Consider the following 14,228-nt stretch of genomic DNA (forward strand, 5'->3'; position numbering starts at 1 on the left):
GAAAGGCTAACTTACTCACGAATCCTTCAGTAATCACGTTAGCTAGTTAACCGGATCATAATCAGAATCAGAAAAAGATTTATTGCCAGGTATAGTTAACACAATACGAGGAATTTGTTCTGGTGGGTTGGTGCAACATAAATATAGAAAAAGAAAACAGATAAAATAGAAGATACAAATATAAAATATAAAAAGTACGAGTCTTACAGTGCAAAACAAAACAAGTAACACAAGTAACAGTGTAACAGTGCAACACTTTAACGCTAAACTACTAAGCTAACAGGTAGCCTATGATTCAAACAAATAGTCCTTTTCATTGTGTCATATATTACTTCAAGTGTGCGGATATTTTTGTGACCACAATGGACTGTTTTGTCAAATTTTCAAGCAAGAGACTCTGACACACCGTCAACCTCCAGAAACCACTGGCGAAAGTGCAAAGGGGGGAGGCTAATGCTGCGCTCCAGTCACCTCGAAAGTCAGATCTTTCCGACTTCCGACTTGATAAAGTTCACTGAAACAGCCACTGAAGTCGGAGCGCTGACTCGGAAAATCGGAGAAAAAAATCTAGCCCGACAAAACAGAGATTCACTCATCTGACGTCACACAACAATGGCAGCATCCTCTGAAAAGCCACATGTGAACTGTAAGATGCTATATACTATATATATAGCCAAATATTAGCTATATATATAGTAGTATATAGTTATGTATAGTACTAGCAGAAGGCAATTTGTTTGAGAATAAAAATACAACATAAAATTAAATATATAAAGGCGTTTTACCATACACGTCCTTTCCTCCCATCTTCTTCATTTAAATATGCCAGAAGGCTGACGTTATCACTGTTTAATTTTCTTGCCGCTTGCCACAAGAACATTCCCTTGTTAATGAGTGCCATTTTTATGATACTTCCGACACGGTACGTCTGGAACGCTCTGAAGTCGGAGGTCAGAGTTTTCAACTTGAAAAGATCCGACTTTCGAGATGATTGGAACGCAGCATAACGCATGTAGCCATGCTACAACTACTGCTGACTTAGCGCTAATCCTAATATTATAGGCAAGTGCAATAAGAAATAAATTATTAAATTAAATTATCTCAGGTTCAACTCACTTTTATGTTTACACTTAAATACACATATATGTAGTGGAGAGTCCCTGCTCCATCTGTCTTTCAGCTAAGGCCCTTGGCCTGAAAAACATTCAAAGAAAATGCCTTTTTTCTATCTAAATATCATCAAAAGCTCAAAGATGGAAAAATATTTTAGCCATGTTGTAGCTTAAAGGAAGCCAGCAGCATTTTTCAGTCACTAATAATTTAATTTAAATATTTTTTTAAGTGTATGTTTGCATTGCTGTGTATTTTATTACAGATTATGTGATACCAGTATAACATGAAAGCAGTTTATTGAGTGAAAACGTCTGTGGAAATTAATTAAATGTGACCATTTTTAGGAATTTTACTTGATTATTTAAATATTTCTTTGTATTCTATACACATAAGCAACAACCCAATGATAAGTCTATGGTCTGTGTTAGCGTACTGTATACTGAACACGGTCACAAGAGACATAAAGTTCTGGAAAAAGTGCTGACTTTTAAGAAGAAGACTATATGGGAACTGTGCAATTAGACAATCTCCACCAATTAAATGTGCTGCCTGGATCAAGCTGCTAGAAGCTTTAATCTGCCGCAGCGCTCTATCCAGCAGCTGTCTGACATATGAAGACCGTGAGAAGTTATATTTAATTGTTAGTATTGCTCTCAGTTATCTATCGGGCTGGGTGGGAGTTGGGGCTTGGTGACTGAGGCGGTCACTCTCCTCCCCTCACTGCTCGCCAAGATAAGAGCTGAAAAACCACAAATGTGTCAGAAAACACCCCGAGTCACCCTTAGCTTCAAGGACTCGCACTTGTTCACAATGACTGATTCAAACTCGTAAGTATTTACAGTTCTGTTTTTTTTTTTATAGTAAGAAACTCGTCTAGTAAAAATCATCCTGGTGATATACAGAAATGTCTGAGCATGAAAATGTCTTTTAGTGATAAGAAGCTGATTGAGGACAAGAGTGTAAAAGGGAGCAAAAAGAAGCAAAAGAAGGAAGATGCGTGGCGACCAGAAGGACCCAGAGACCCAATTGCTATGGTTTGTGTTTTTCCATGTGTGCTCATAAACTTGCCCAAGGCTGTACATATTTTTATCACATATGATACAGATATATGTGTCCACTGAGATTATCAGTTTTAGCTGCACTGCTGCTGAGTGGGGGTCAAACTTAAATCTTTTTGGGAAAGATTATATAGTAACTTGTCCTTGCCTGTCCTGCCCTAGCTGGACACCCTTCCTGAGTCGAAGCAGCAGGAGATCCAGAGAGCCCTCCACCTCTTCTCCATGGGCCCGAGTATGCCCAAAACCCTGCAGCAAGCCAAAAAACGCACATACCGTTTCTGGGAGACACAGCCCGTCCCCAAATTGGGTAAGAAGCAGTTCCTCTTTCAGCAATCATTTGATTAAATATTCTGAAAAACAAAAGCACAGTCTCAAACTTACACCATAAGATTAACATAATGGGAAGTATTAACATTCTGCGGGAGAATTACATGAGATTATTTAACATATTTGTCCAACCAGTTGACTTAACTTCATATTAAGACTGGAAACGGGGAAAATTTTAGCTAGACTGGGAGCGTATCTATGCCCCTAGGGTCCTTTGTTCCCCAACTCAGTATCCTCTTAACATCACACATTAAGTAAACCTGTCAAAGGGTTTTATGTTCTCAGCAATGTATTTTGTTCCCTATAGGTCAAATGTTCATTGCATATTTCCCTGGGTCAGTATGTTGCAATCATCCATCTACAGCTTCCAGCTTACTTATGTTATACTTTTTAAAACGTTACACCCTCAAGTTTGTCTGCGAAACAGTTTTCTTGACTTTAGACTTTAATATCTCCATAGTGGCTCAACAGATTTCTACTTTTTATGCTACTGGAGCTGCAAGATAACCCTACCAAATAATGCTGGTTTGTAGAAGAGATGCATGCTCAAAATACAACACAAGGCCAGAGCAAGCCTGTTGAACGATACGGATGACCCCGCTAAACTTGCACTTCTAAAGCTAAGTTAACATGCAACCTGCAGTGTAAAAAGTTTGGTTTTTATGAGGGGTTATGTGCTTGACTATTTCTTGGTTCTAGGGAAGATGTCAGGCAACCTGCTGAGACTGAAAGTTAACTACTGCTCTCAGCCAAGAATTATTTCAGCATTTAACCCACCGCTAAAAGGCAAATAGTACACTTTGGTTTTCTAAAAGATATAATATGTTATTAGTGAGCTAAAACTCACCAAGCTGCTGAGTGCAGCTCGCCGCATTAATTTCATTTTTTTGCAGCTGGGAGGCGTGTTCATGTTAATGTAGGTCAGCAACAGGACTCTGTTTCTTGATTGGCTGCTGGTATTCTTTGGCAATTAACCTCAAAAAGTTAAATTTTCCCTGACTTTTAGTTTAACCGTACTGCACCGCAAAATAAAATGGCTGCAACTTGCTGAGCTCAGAGTGGCCAACGCAGCTTTCCATAGACATTGCATGGCAGTTCACTGTTGCTTGTTGTGCTTTTGGTGTTGAGCTGCTGTTAGGTAGATTTCATTACCTTGGACAGACTGTTTCACTCTGTTTCCAGTAAGCTCATAGTTAACAGATGTGAGAGTGGCACCAAACTTCTCATCCAATTCTCCTGCAGAAGGTTAATAGGGTTAGTGTAATTATAAAAATGCTGAGCTGTTCCTTTAGGTATAAAAATATGTGCTATTCTTTTTAAAATCTAAATTGCTAAACTGTCAAGTTACTTCTACCGATCTATGGACCTTGCTCCCAGCAGACATTTGAACTTGTCATAGTAGGAAAAGCACAGGTGAAATCGATAACATTAACTATGGCTAAATTCCATTAAGTGTCCCAATAAGATACTCCAGTAATCCAGCATGGACAATATCATGGCCTCCTCTAAGGATAATGCAGCCATCATTAATGTTATTGAATACACCTGTGCACACCACATTTTAAAGGTTTAAATTCTTATGAAAGGTGTCTAAACATAGCACAAGAAAACTGATGGTAATCCAGATTTCAAAGGGTTAACTCCACTGCTGATCACAGCCTCTACATGACATTACACACTAATTTTATGGATCTAAAATAGAGATGGACCTCTCATTTGCACAGACTTAAATGTTAAGTTCTCCTTTAATGTTTTCTTTTAAACAAAATGGTAAGAGGGAGAAAGTGTGTAATTCTATTTTAGCGTTGTCATTATTGCATTCATTTTAAAATGCCATCACTGGAAGTCCATACATCATTTACTACAATTACAAGATTCAGAATCATACTTGTGTCCTCAGGTGGCAATATTGAGACTCATGGCCCAATAGTAGAGAGTGAAGCCAGTGTTCGTAAGGAACCCTACTCTTTACCGCAGGGGTTCTCCTGGGACACTCTGGATCTGAGCAGCCCTACGGTGGTAAGTTACGGACTGCAAGTTACTGTTTGTACATCATGAGAAACTGCATCACATACATCTGTTAAATTCTGGTCTTTCAGCGTTCAGGAACTGTTCCTCCTCTTAGTGTGAAATTCGGGGGGGTTACTCAAATCCAATGCTTTTTCATCTATCATTGCAGTTGAGAGAGTTATGCACTCTGCTAAATGAGAACTACATGGAAGAGGATGACAACTCTATCAGATTTGAGTTTTCACCGGAGTATCTGCAATGGTAAGCAGATAAAGCACATTTAGTCACTTCTAGTGTAAAAACCTTTTTCAAAGTTTTGATTCATCTAATTAAGATTGAGTGCAAATGCTTTGTTTCAGCTCCGTCCTACTTAAAGCCGTAGTTAAACATTTTGGGAAGTACACTACATTGCTCTCTAGTAGGATCTGCTGTAAATATGAGGCTACATAAAAACAGTTAGCTTAACTTAGCACAAAGACCTGAAGCAGTGTAAAACAGCTAGCCTCGAGCTGTTACATTTTAATTATTTATCTGTAAAAATAAATAAATAAATAAAAAGACTTTCTGTTTCTTTGTGCTGACTTGCCAGGCAACAAGCCGAGAAGGCCTAATCAAAGAAAGAATAAGCTGCGTCCATAAGAATTTTTTCAACATGGGAATTCACATAAACGAAGTCATGAACTCTGAGCTCTCTGAAAAAATTTCTTCTTACAACATCGTGAATACCACATCATAAGGTCACTCATGGTGAACATTGTAAACACAACCCCATTTTAATGCAACAATTAACACCCTCCATAAAATGGCTTATTTAACACTTTAGCCTTTTCACAGATGATTTTACAGATTAAACAAACAAGTTATGACTTGTTAATTAGTGAGTTATAGGCGTACTGGTGAGGGGATTTTGTTGATGTTGAGAGAGCCAGGCTAGCTACTGCGTCTATTTCCAGTCTTTGTGCTAAGCTATACTGACTGATAGCTAGCTGTAGCCATATTTTTCACTGTTCTTTTGTACCTGCCATCTACAGGTGTCATACCTAAACAACAGAGTAGGTTGTATATGACCATTAAAGGTCACAGTTTTAAACCCTGCAATGTTGGGGAAACTAACTAACTAGCTAACTAAGAAATACATTTGTTATGCTAACGGAAGGTAACTTTCATGTGACATACGTAACTTCCTATACAGTGGTGGCTAGATGGATAGGGTAAGGAGGAAGTGGACATACTCGCCTAGATATTCCAGTGGTTTAATGGTTGATAACTGGGTATAATGTAAACCACCAGAAAAAGAGGTGGGTATATCCCATACCTCTGTATACCTTCTGTCACACCACTGGTCCAGTGCTACGTAGTTTAAGTAACCCAACATTGACGTTTTTTTTTTTACCCATATTTGGAGCCTGACTGCTTCTCTATGCAGACTTTTTATACTACGCAACTTGACTTCCTCCTTCCTCCTCCTTCCTTCCTGGCATAAGTACTACAGCCACTAGAGCTCCCTGCAATATAAAATAAAATAAATAAATAAATATGAGTCAAAATAAGCTGGCTGTATTTTGGAGCTGGACAGTCTCATATTTTTAATGAACAGAATTGGCAGTGATGTCAATCTTACCCATTAACTCGATTTAAATAAGCTTTTTTCCCAAAATGTCAAACTAGTCCTTTAATATTCATACACTTTTACACATTCATATCTCAAAACTGCTGAGTGCAACTGCAACACATGTCTTTCAGCCCCTGAGTTACACTAAAGGAATTAAGGCGTTGAGAGCCTAAAAAAGAACAACATCATTTTTCCCACTCGACTTTCCAGCCTGACCTGCCGACACACTGTTATCAGTTACAAGCCAGCTACTCTAATCTCTCCACTCGTGCCTTTTTTCCTCTCTGATCTGCATAAACGGTATCTCCACCTTCAGGGAACTCTTACATCAAAACATAATAACATTTACTTTGATAGGAATAATTAACATTAGTATTCCAGGAACTGGCACAGGTCTTTGGCCCTGAGCTTAAAGAAAGCTCAAATTCATTCAGCTGAGTCATCTCATACTCAATTCTTTTATTAGAAATTGTCCTTAATCAGAGTTTATGGAACTACCCCTGCATGTATTCACAGAGTTGTATTGCAGACAATGTCATTCTTTTACTCGTAAGGGCTTTACAACCTCCTAAGTGGCTGGCCCGGTGGCACTGTGGTGTGCGAGTAGACACTAATAACAAGTTGGTCGGCTTCATTGCTGCTCTTCCTGCAGATGTCCGCATATATGACACGTGAGTAGCTCATAAATATATGCAAAGATACATGTTTGTGTGAAATCTGATGAGCATTATTGGTATTCACAGCACTTGCTGACAAAACTGCAGCAATTTCAGCTGAAAGTGTCTCAAAGCAAATGTTCAAAACGTGCTCTCCTGCAGGGAGAAGCGGATGGTACGGGTCACATTCCTGTGTGTTCATAAGAAGCTGCGCCTCAAGCGGATGACTCCAGTTCTGATCCGAGAGCTCACCAGACGGGTCAACCAGCGGGGCCTCTACCAGGCTGTCTATACAGCTGGCGTAGTGCTGCCCACACCACTGAGCTCCAGCAGGTAGTCGCTGCTTCACAGAGTTGATTCATATTTGATTTAAAAGCAAAGTGAAGCTACAATTAGCACTTTTTAAAGCCAACTGAAAAATTTCAATTCGCAATACAATGAAGGATGGTTTTTAACTTGAAAACAATTTTTTTGCCAAAGTTTTGGCAAAAGACTTTGGTTATTTTACTTGTCAGAATCCTCTTTTATGTTCGTTTCGTTTGAAGCAGCAGAGTGCACTTACAGAATGGTGATATCACGCATTTCTGAGCTGCAAGGTCACTGTCTGTCAAATTTGATCAAACCACACCTGCACTGTGTGTGTAAGAATACTCTTCTATATTTTGTTTAACAAGGTTTCCATGTATAAAAAGTAAAAATAAAAGGAAGGAGGAAGGAGATCTTCTCTTTGTCCGTCATTGAGAGATTCCAGATATGGCCTCCCCCCACCACCGCTGCCAGTGGTAGGTTTTGTTTCCCACCAAAGACATGAGCAGTGAGCATCAAGATGGCTAACATTATTTATGCCAAAATCCAGACCCCCAAGAAGTGCAGTGGGCTTTGACGCCACCTTTAGTAGTGGCAAAACAGTTGAATTACAACTTCCAGGTCCATCATATGATGCCAATGAGCCTTAAAAGACTTTTTGATTTGAGCCTTAAAGGATTTTTTGGGCATCACAACCCCTGTGAGCCTGAATGATGCGTAAGATCCAGGTAATTTTATGCAAAGGATGTTAAGCTGTTTTTGGCATGCAAAACTGAGCAAATTTCAAAGGATAGAAGGGGACCCCGCCTTGAAAAAGTTCTCTTTATAGGCTAAATCTATGACAAAATCTGCAACTAGCAAGTTTAGTTGGCATTCTTTGCTGGTGTTATGTTGAAGTCTATTAGACTGGGATTGGCTTTCATATTAGTGACATACCTAATCTAGCTCTCCTGGCGTGCCTTTAAGTCTCAGATCTTTTTATTTTTATTTTATTCTAGTGATGTGCGTGATGTACGATGTGCAAGAGGCACCACCTCCTTCAGTAGGCGAATGTGAAAACGCCACTTCTGAAGTCTTCAGGGTCTTTAACACTGCAAAGAATGAAATTAATCACAGAACATCTTTATCTGCCTATGGGTATCACTCTTGTTGCCCTAACTGGCATCAATGCAGTCTTTGTTTTGAGTGTACAGTACATATGTCTGTAGCTGTAAACTGTTCCGAGTTGGTGAAGCAGTCCTCAGGAAAATGAAGCGAACGCAATAAAATGTTAGGTTTATATTGTTGAGGAACAGTGGTAAAAAATCCATTTCAACCACTTATTCTTGATTTCATCTTCCTTGGGTAATCCATACAACGATAATTTGTGGTCACAGCGAAAAAAGAATTGTCTCCTTGACACAGCAATTCAAGTTCAGGCTCCCAGCAGCCTCCAGACATCGCTCACTGCTCTAACAAGGCTGGTTTGGGAGCATGCATATGTAAACGGTAGGCAGTGACGTGGGCGGGCATTGTATGCATAATTAATGAGTTACACTGTGATGTCACCAAGTTACGGAATTAAGACTGAAACTCAAACAAGCTGTTTCAGGCAGCTCAGGAGGCGTGTCTTCTGAGAGAAAGAGAGATCCCTTTGGCTCGGACCTAGGCCTTTTTTACTTTGGAGACCTTTTATAAGCACAACACTGCTATACAAAACAATTAAAAGTAGGGAAAACCCCCACAAGCATAATAGGTCCTCTTTAAACAAGCATGTTATAGTGGGGACTTCACATTGGCTTCAGTAAGTTACCCATTACATCTCATCTTTGATATTTCTTTTGAAACAATAAGAAGCAATGCTCTATGTTCTCTGTCCCTATAATAATAAACAAACTCAATCTTTTAGGTGCTGGTATCGCCCTCTGAATCTCCGAAAGCTGACGGAGGTGAGCTACCCAGGACTGAAACAGAACATGAACCTGCAGAGAGCTCTCAAATTAAACCGTCTGCCGGAGGTTAGTGTGTGCTGCCTCCTAGAGGCAAAAACCTATCAGTGCCAATGTAATCTGACATTGGCCTAACATCACAGAATTTTCGACTGCCTGTGCCCATGTTGAGAAAAGACAAAATATGTAAAGATGCAAACTTTAATCATTTCAAAGTTGTGTTAACAGGCATCCCTATAGCACTTACTGAAACCTCCCCTCTCTCGCAGGTGACAAAGACACCAGGTCTGCGCCCCATGACCAAAGAAGATGCTGCAGGGATACACTCACTACTGCAGAAAAACCTCTGCAAGTTTCACCTCAGCCCCATGCTGTCTGTTCCAGAAGTAGAGCACTGGCTGTTGCCGAGGGAGAATGTGATTGACGCCTATGTTGTGGAGGTCTGACCTTGCAATTTGTCAATTTCAATTTTTAATTTCTCTAGAGAGGGGAGAGATTTAGTCACTATTTTCTGGAAATAACTGATTCACCTCCCTTCCTCACACACAGGGTGATGATGGCACGCTGACAGACGTGGTGAGTTTCTACGCCATCACTTACAAGGTGCTGAATCACCCTGTGCACACTGGTCTGAGAGCAGCTCATCTCTTTTATGTTGCCTCCACCGCCACAGACCCTGTCGACCTCATGGAGGACGCACTGGTCCTGGCTAAATCTGTGAGTGTGTTAGAAAGTCTCCTTAAATTAAAAAGTGCACAAGGTGTTCTTTGACTTTCACTGATTAGCATCAGTATATTTTTAAATGTGTGTAGCTTTGATTTACTGTGTAATATAACAAAATAAATGAAGTTTTCTCCTCTCTGACAGAAAGGTTTTGACGTCTTCCATGCTCTTGACGTGATGGATAACAAGAGTTTCCTGGAGAAGCTCAAGTTCAGCATTGATGACAAGAGCCTCCATTACTACCTGTACAACTGGATGTGTCCTAATATGAGCTCAGACAAGGTACTGAATACTGTAATACCTCCACCTGCCAAGACATATCACTGTCAGTCTGCATAGTCAAAGTCCTCCGCACAATTCCTCCCTGCTGAAGGGAAAATCAAGATTTTACAGTCATCATCTTGTAAAAATAGAAAGACCCTCTTGGATATTAATACAAACACACCTAATCTCTATAATCATCTCATGTCTCCTTATTGGATATGAATATATTTTAGGAAAGATAGAACTCTATCAGTCGACTGTAGGACTGCTAATAACGATTATTTTCATTCTTGATTTATCTGTCGAAAATGTTCTTGATTAGTTGTTTGGTTGGAGCGAGACACACAGACTTTGATGGTTTTGTGTCTTTTGTATTGTTTTGCTTATGTATTTTTGTGGTTTTCTGTGTCTTTACAGTTGTTTTGTCTCTGTAGTTATTTTGTGCCTCTTTGAGATCATTTGGTGTCTTTTTGTAGTTATTTTGTATCTCTATGATAATTTTGAGTCGTTTGAAGTCATTCGGTGTCTTTGTAGCCATTTGTGTCTCTTTGAGGTCGTTTAGTGTGTCTTCAAGGTCATTTTGTGCCTTTTTGTAGTTGTTTTGTGTCTTTGTAGTCATATAGTGCGTCTTTTCAGTAATTTTGTGTGTCTGTCATTTCTGTCCTTTGTGGTCATTTTGTGTGTCCATGTGGTTGTTTTTACCATTTTTGTAGTTATTTTGTGTCTCTTTTCAGTTCCTTTGCATCTGGTTGGGATCATTTTGACTCTTGGTTGTCAGTATGTCAATTTCAGTGACATTTTGCAGGTGAAGGACAGGGGCCCCTGACATTTAGGGCCCAGTGGAGCAATTCAGTAATCTACTGGAGTAAAAAAAAAACTCGAAAACATTTACATTTTAATACATTTACTTTTATAAATTTTATTAGTTGGCTATTAAGGCCAGAGCTTATCAATTCATTGTTGTAGCTCTGTTCCACTTTTATAATTTACTACACATTGGATAACTGTAATACACATATTGAATCATTGATCATTCAAGCTGTTTATTGACATGAAATGAGGGGGTACGTTCCTTGAAATTTAAAATCACATATCTAGAATTACTTTTTTTAAATTAACAGAAATACATTTAAAAAAAAACTGTTTCAAACAGTCTGTATGTGCCCAGATTCATGATGTACGTTTACTTTTATTGCCACACGGAAAGACTGGTGGAAATGATCTCATTACAGCTGAAAGATGTGTTTGATAGCTGCCAGTCAGCACTAACTCATAATAATGGCTGCGTGTTTGACAGGTGGGCTTTGTGTTTCCCAACTAACCTGCGACTGAACAAGGACGGAGTGGTGAAGATGAAAGGGCTGCAGTGATCAGCACTGAAGGTGGATATCAAACTGCAGAAGCAGCATGAATTTGGGTTCAAAATATGAAATGACAAACTGCAGAAACACAAACACACTCACAAATCCATGAAAGAAATAAAGACAGAATTCCATTTGTGAATGCATTCATCATCTGGCTGTCAGTTATTCACCGGGATCAGCGTTTCTGCGACAGGAAATGATTGTTTCTGACATGCTGGAGAATTGAGTAAACATGTTCAAGCGGTTCAGAAAAACGCACCCTGTACATCCTAATACCTGTGTGTGTGTGTGTGTGTGTGTGTGTGTGTGTGTGTGTTATAGTCTCTGGGTATTTCAATAGGCAGTTTTACATAACCTCTGGTGACATGACACTTATTACAGAGATCAATACACTAATCTAATTAGAGGACAAGGTCATTAATCATTCTTACTGCAGGCACATGTAAGAACACACACACACACACACACACACACACACACACACANACCTCTGGTGACATGACACCTATTACAGAGATCAATACACTAATCTAATTAGAGGACAAGGTCATTAATCATTCTTACTGCAGGCACATGTAAGAACACACACACACACACACACACACACACACACACACACACACACACACAGATACAATCCGTTTCAGTGTGCATGCATGTGCAGCAGATGCATTATGCCAAGCGTAAATGCAATCAAGTTAAAGCTCATCTATTCATGATATGAATATTAAATGTATGTTTATTACTCAGAAAGGAACATGTCACAGAGTGACAAGTGCAGAGGCATTTTATTTTTTTTGACGGAGCCCATCTTATTGTGCTTCTCGAGTTACTGCATTTATTGTTTGTTTTGTTTTTTAATTTGTCCCTTTGTGTGACATAGTACAAGCACCTGACAACTTAGACTGACAAAGGCGCAACCAAATATACAGACAGTATTTTTCAATCTACATGAAATCTTTAGTTCCAAAATTGAAAGCGTAAAACTACAGAGGGGTGACAAATCAAAGGAAAATTGTAATAAATGAGTGGAGAAACACGAAAAGGTCTAAGGAAATACGCAGACAGGAACACACACACAGACAAAATTGAATTGAAATTGAATATAAAATGGTACAGATTTCAATTTGTTCTGGTTAGTGGGCATATTGTAGGTGTTTCTGTGAATATATAAATGTGTATATATAATTATATTTTAACATCTGTAACCAGAGGAATGAGCAGGTGTTCAGGGGATAACAAATAATACTAATAATAACTATTATAATAATAATAACAATAACAATAATAAATTAATATGTATCTTGGTGTCCATTCTTTATGCATTATTATTATTATAATAAAGTCCAAATTAATACGTAAATGAATCAATTAATAAAGGGTTTGGGGAACAGCCACTGATTACTAGCTACAAAATATGAAACCACCAAGTACAGACCATATGTACTTATGATACAGACGCTGTCTAAATATGACCAGCAGGGGTCGATGCAGTCTCAATATTACAGTGAGTGTTTTTATCGTGAGCAGCAACAGTATGGGCGCAAATGTGCACACCTCAGCTGCTTTGCATTTTATCATTGGATGCGTGAGAAATCCTGGACACAGATCAAGTGCGTGTTTGTGTGCATGTTGAAGAGTAACACATATAAAGACAAAGATACACAGAGGGACAGATCATAATAACAAACCTAGTTTTTATGATGCGTTCAAGTCCGTCGAATATTTAATAATCACAAGGTTAATAAACAACAACAACAAAATAAATGGTTAGAGCAGTATGGCAATGATAAATATTCCACTATATCATACATGCAATAGTGTGCATACATTAACAGTAATGGGGAAAAAAGATAAACATTTAAATCGAGATTATATAAAAATACAGCATACAGTTACAGTACAAAAAAAGACTCAAATATCAGTGTTACAGAACTCAACTAAAGACATTAGAAAATAGTTAAAATTCTCACATCTCTGATTTTGCCTACCCTCCTGCAACAACAACTACTACTGCTACTATTGATAACTGAATAAGTACAAACACCTAAATGATACAAATCTAAAAATGTTTCACTCAAATGTTATTTCTTTCATTTATTTTATTTTCTTAATGTTACGAAAAACACTTAGGCCTATTTGAAAGCTTTTGTTTGGATTCCAACTTTACCTGAGGTACATAAACGCATCACCACGAGTCTGGGCCAATCAGAAGCGAGAAAGCATTTTAAGTTTGAAGTTACTGGACCTGCCAGCAGCTCTCACTGCCGCCTCTGCACCCTGTCCGTGCGGGACGGAGACGTGTCTCCCCTCAGCTCCAGTGGAGGATGAGAAGAGAAAACCAAATTGTATTTTTAAAGAAGTCTAAATAACTCTTAGTTTCTGTCTTTCACTCTCGTCGAGGACTCGCCCCTGCCGGCTGAACGTTAGTCGTCAGTGACGTGCTGCGGTTAGCATCGGCAGGAACTTTCCAAAACACGTTAGCTAACGAGCTGTAAAAAGTTAGTGTTTTATTTGAACAGCTGTCTGAACGTCCAGCAGTCATATCTCCGTGGATGTTGTGTGTGCTGACGCTTGAGCGGACCATTAAGGATTACAGGTATGTTATGCACACTGTGAAGTGGCAGTTTATGTTGTAACTTTGTGCAGTGTGTGTTGTCGCTGTGTAACTTACTACGGAGACATTAGCACAAACTGAAAGTTTCCTCTGCATTATTTTGAGTTTTTGATAGGTGATTGAGTAACTGGTCATCTGTGACAGTCATATGATAGTATAAAACGTTGCATTGTATGATATGATGTGTGGTTTTGTGTCGAAACGCCACACACTGACTCAACTGCTGTCATTGCGTTTGTCATTGTAGTTT

At 39.0% G+C, this 14,228-nt stretch overlaps 2 protein-coding genes across 3 annotated transcripts in view; both read left to right on the forward strand.

Annotated features, from left to right (window-relative positions):
• Nucleotides 1–1,881: 1,881 nt before the first annotated feature.
• On the forward strand, nucleotides 1,882–11,425 carry LOC121959351 (glycylpeptide N-tetradecanoyltransferase 1-like). Of its 2 annotated transcripts, XM_042508621.1 has the most exons (12): nucleotides 1,882–1,940; nucleotides 2,045–2,147; nucleotides 2,334–2,478; nucleotides 4,399–4,517; nucleotides 4,678–4,769; nucleotides 6,675–6,791; nucleotides 6,939–7,109; nucleotides 8,971–9,079; nucleotides 9,280–9,450; nucleotides 9,560–9,727; nucleotides 9,878–10,015; nucleotides 11,295–11,425. In XM_042508621.1, the coding sequence occupies exons 1-12, from the start codon at nucleotides 1,924–1,926 to the stop codon at nucleotides 11,316–11,318; spliced, it is 1,374 nt and encodes a 457-aa protein (XP_042364555.1). In that variant the 5' UTR covers nucleotides 1,882–1,923; the 3' UTR covers nucleotides 11,319–11,425. The 2 variants fall into 2 exon arrangements, with proteins under 2 accessions (XP_042364555.1, XP_042364554.1); XM_042508620.1 differs by lacking the exon at nucleotides 11,295–11,425 and having other exon boundaries at nucleotides 9,878–10,161.
• A 2,213-nt stretch (nucleotides 11,426–13,638) lies between these two features.
• The window catches only part of svild (supervillin d), a 60,744-nt gene continuing 60,154 nt past the window's right edge, over nucleotides 13,639–14,228 (forward strand). Inside the window, exon 1 of the mRNA XM_042507583.1 lies at nucleotides 13,639–13,960. The gene's annotated coding sequence lies outside the window, so the exon portion shown is untranslated. The remainder of the gene's footprint in view (nucleotides 13,961–14,228) is intronic.

Source organism: Plectropomus leopardus, chromosome 19 (genome assembly GCF_008729295.1).
Source record: "Plectropomus leopardus isolate mb chromosome 19, YSFRI_Pleo_2.0, whole genome shotgun sequence".
Taxonomy (NCBI): domain Eukaryota; kingdom Metazoa; phylum Chordata; class Actinopteri; order Perciformes; family Serranidae; genus Plectropomus; species Plectropomus leopardus.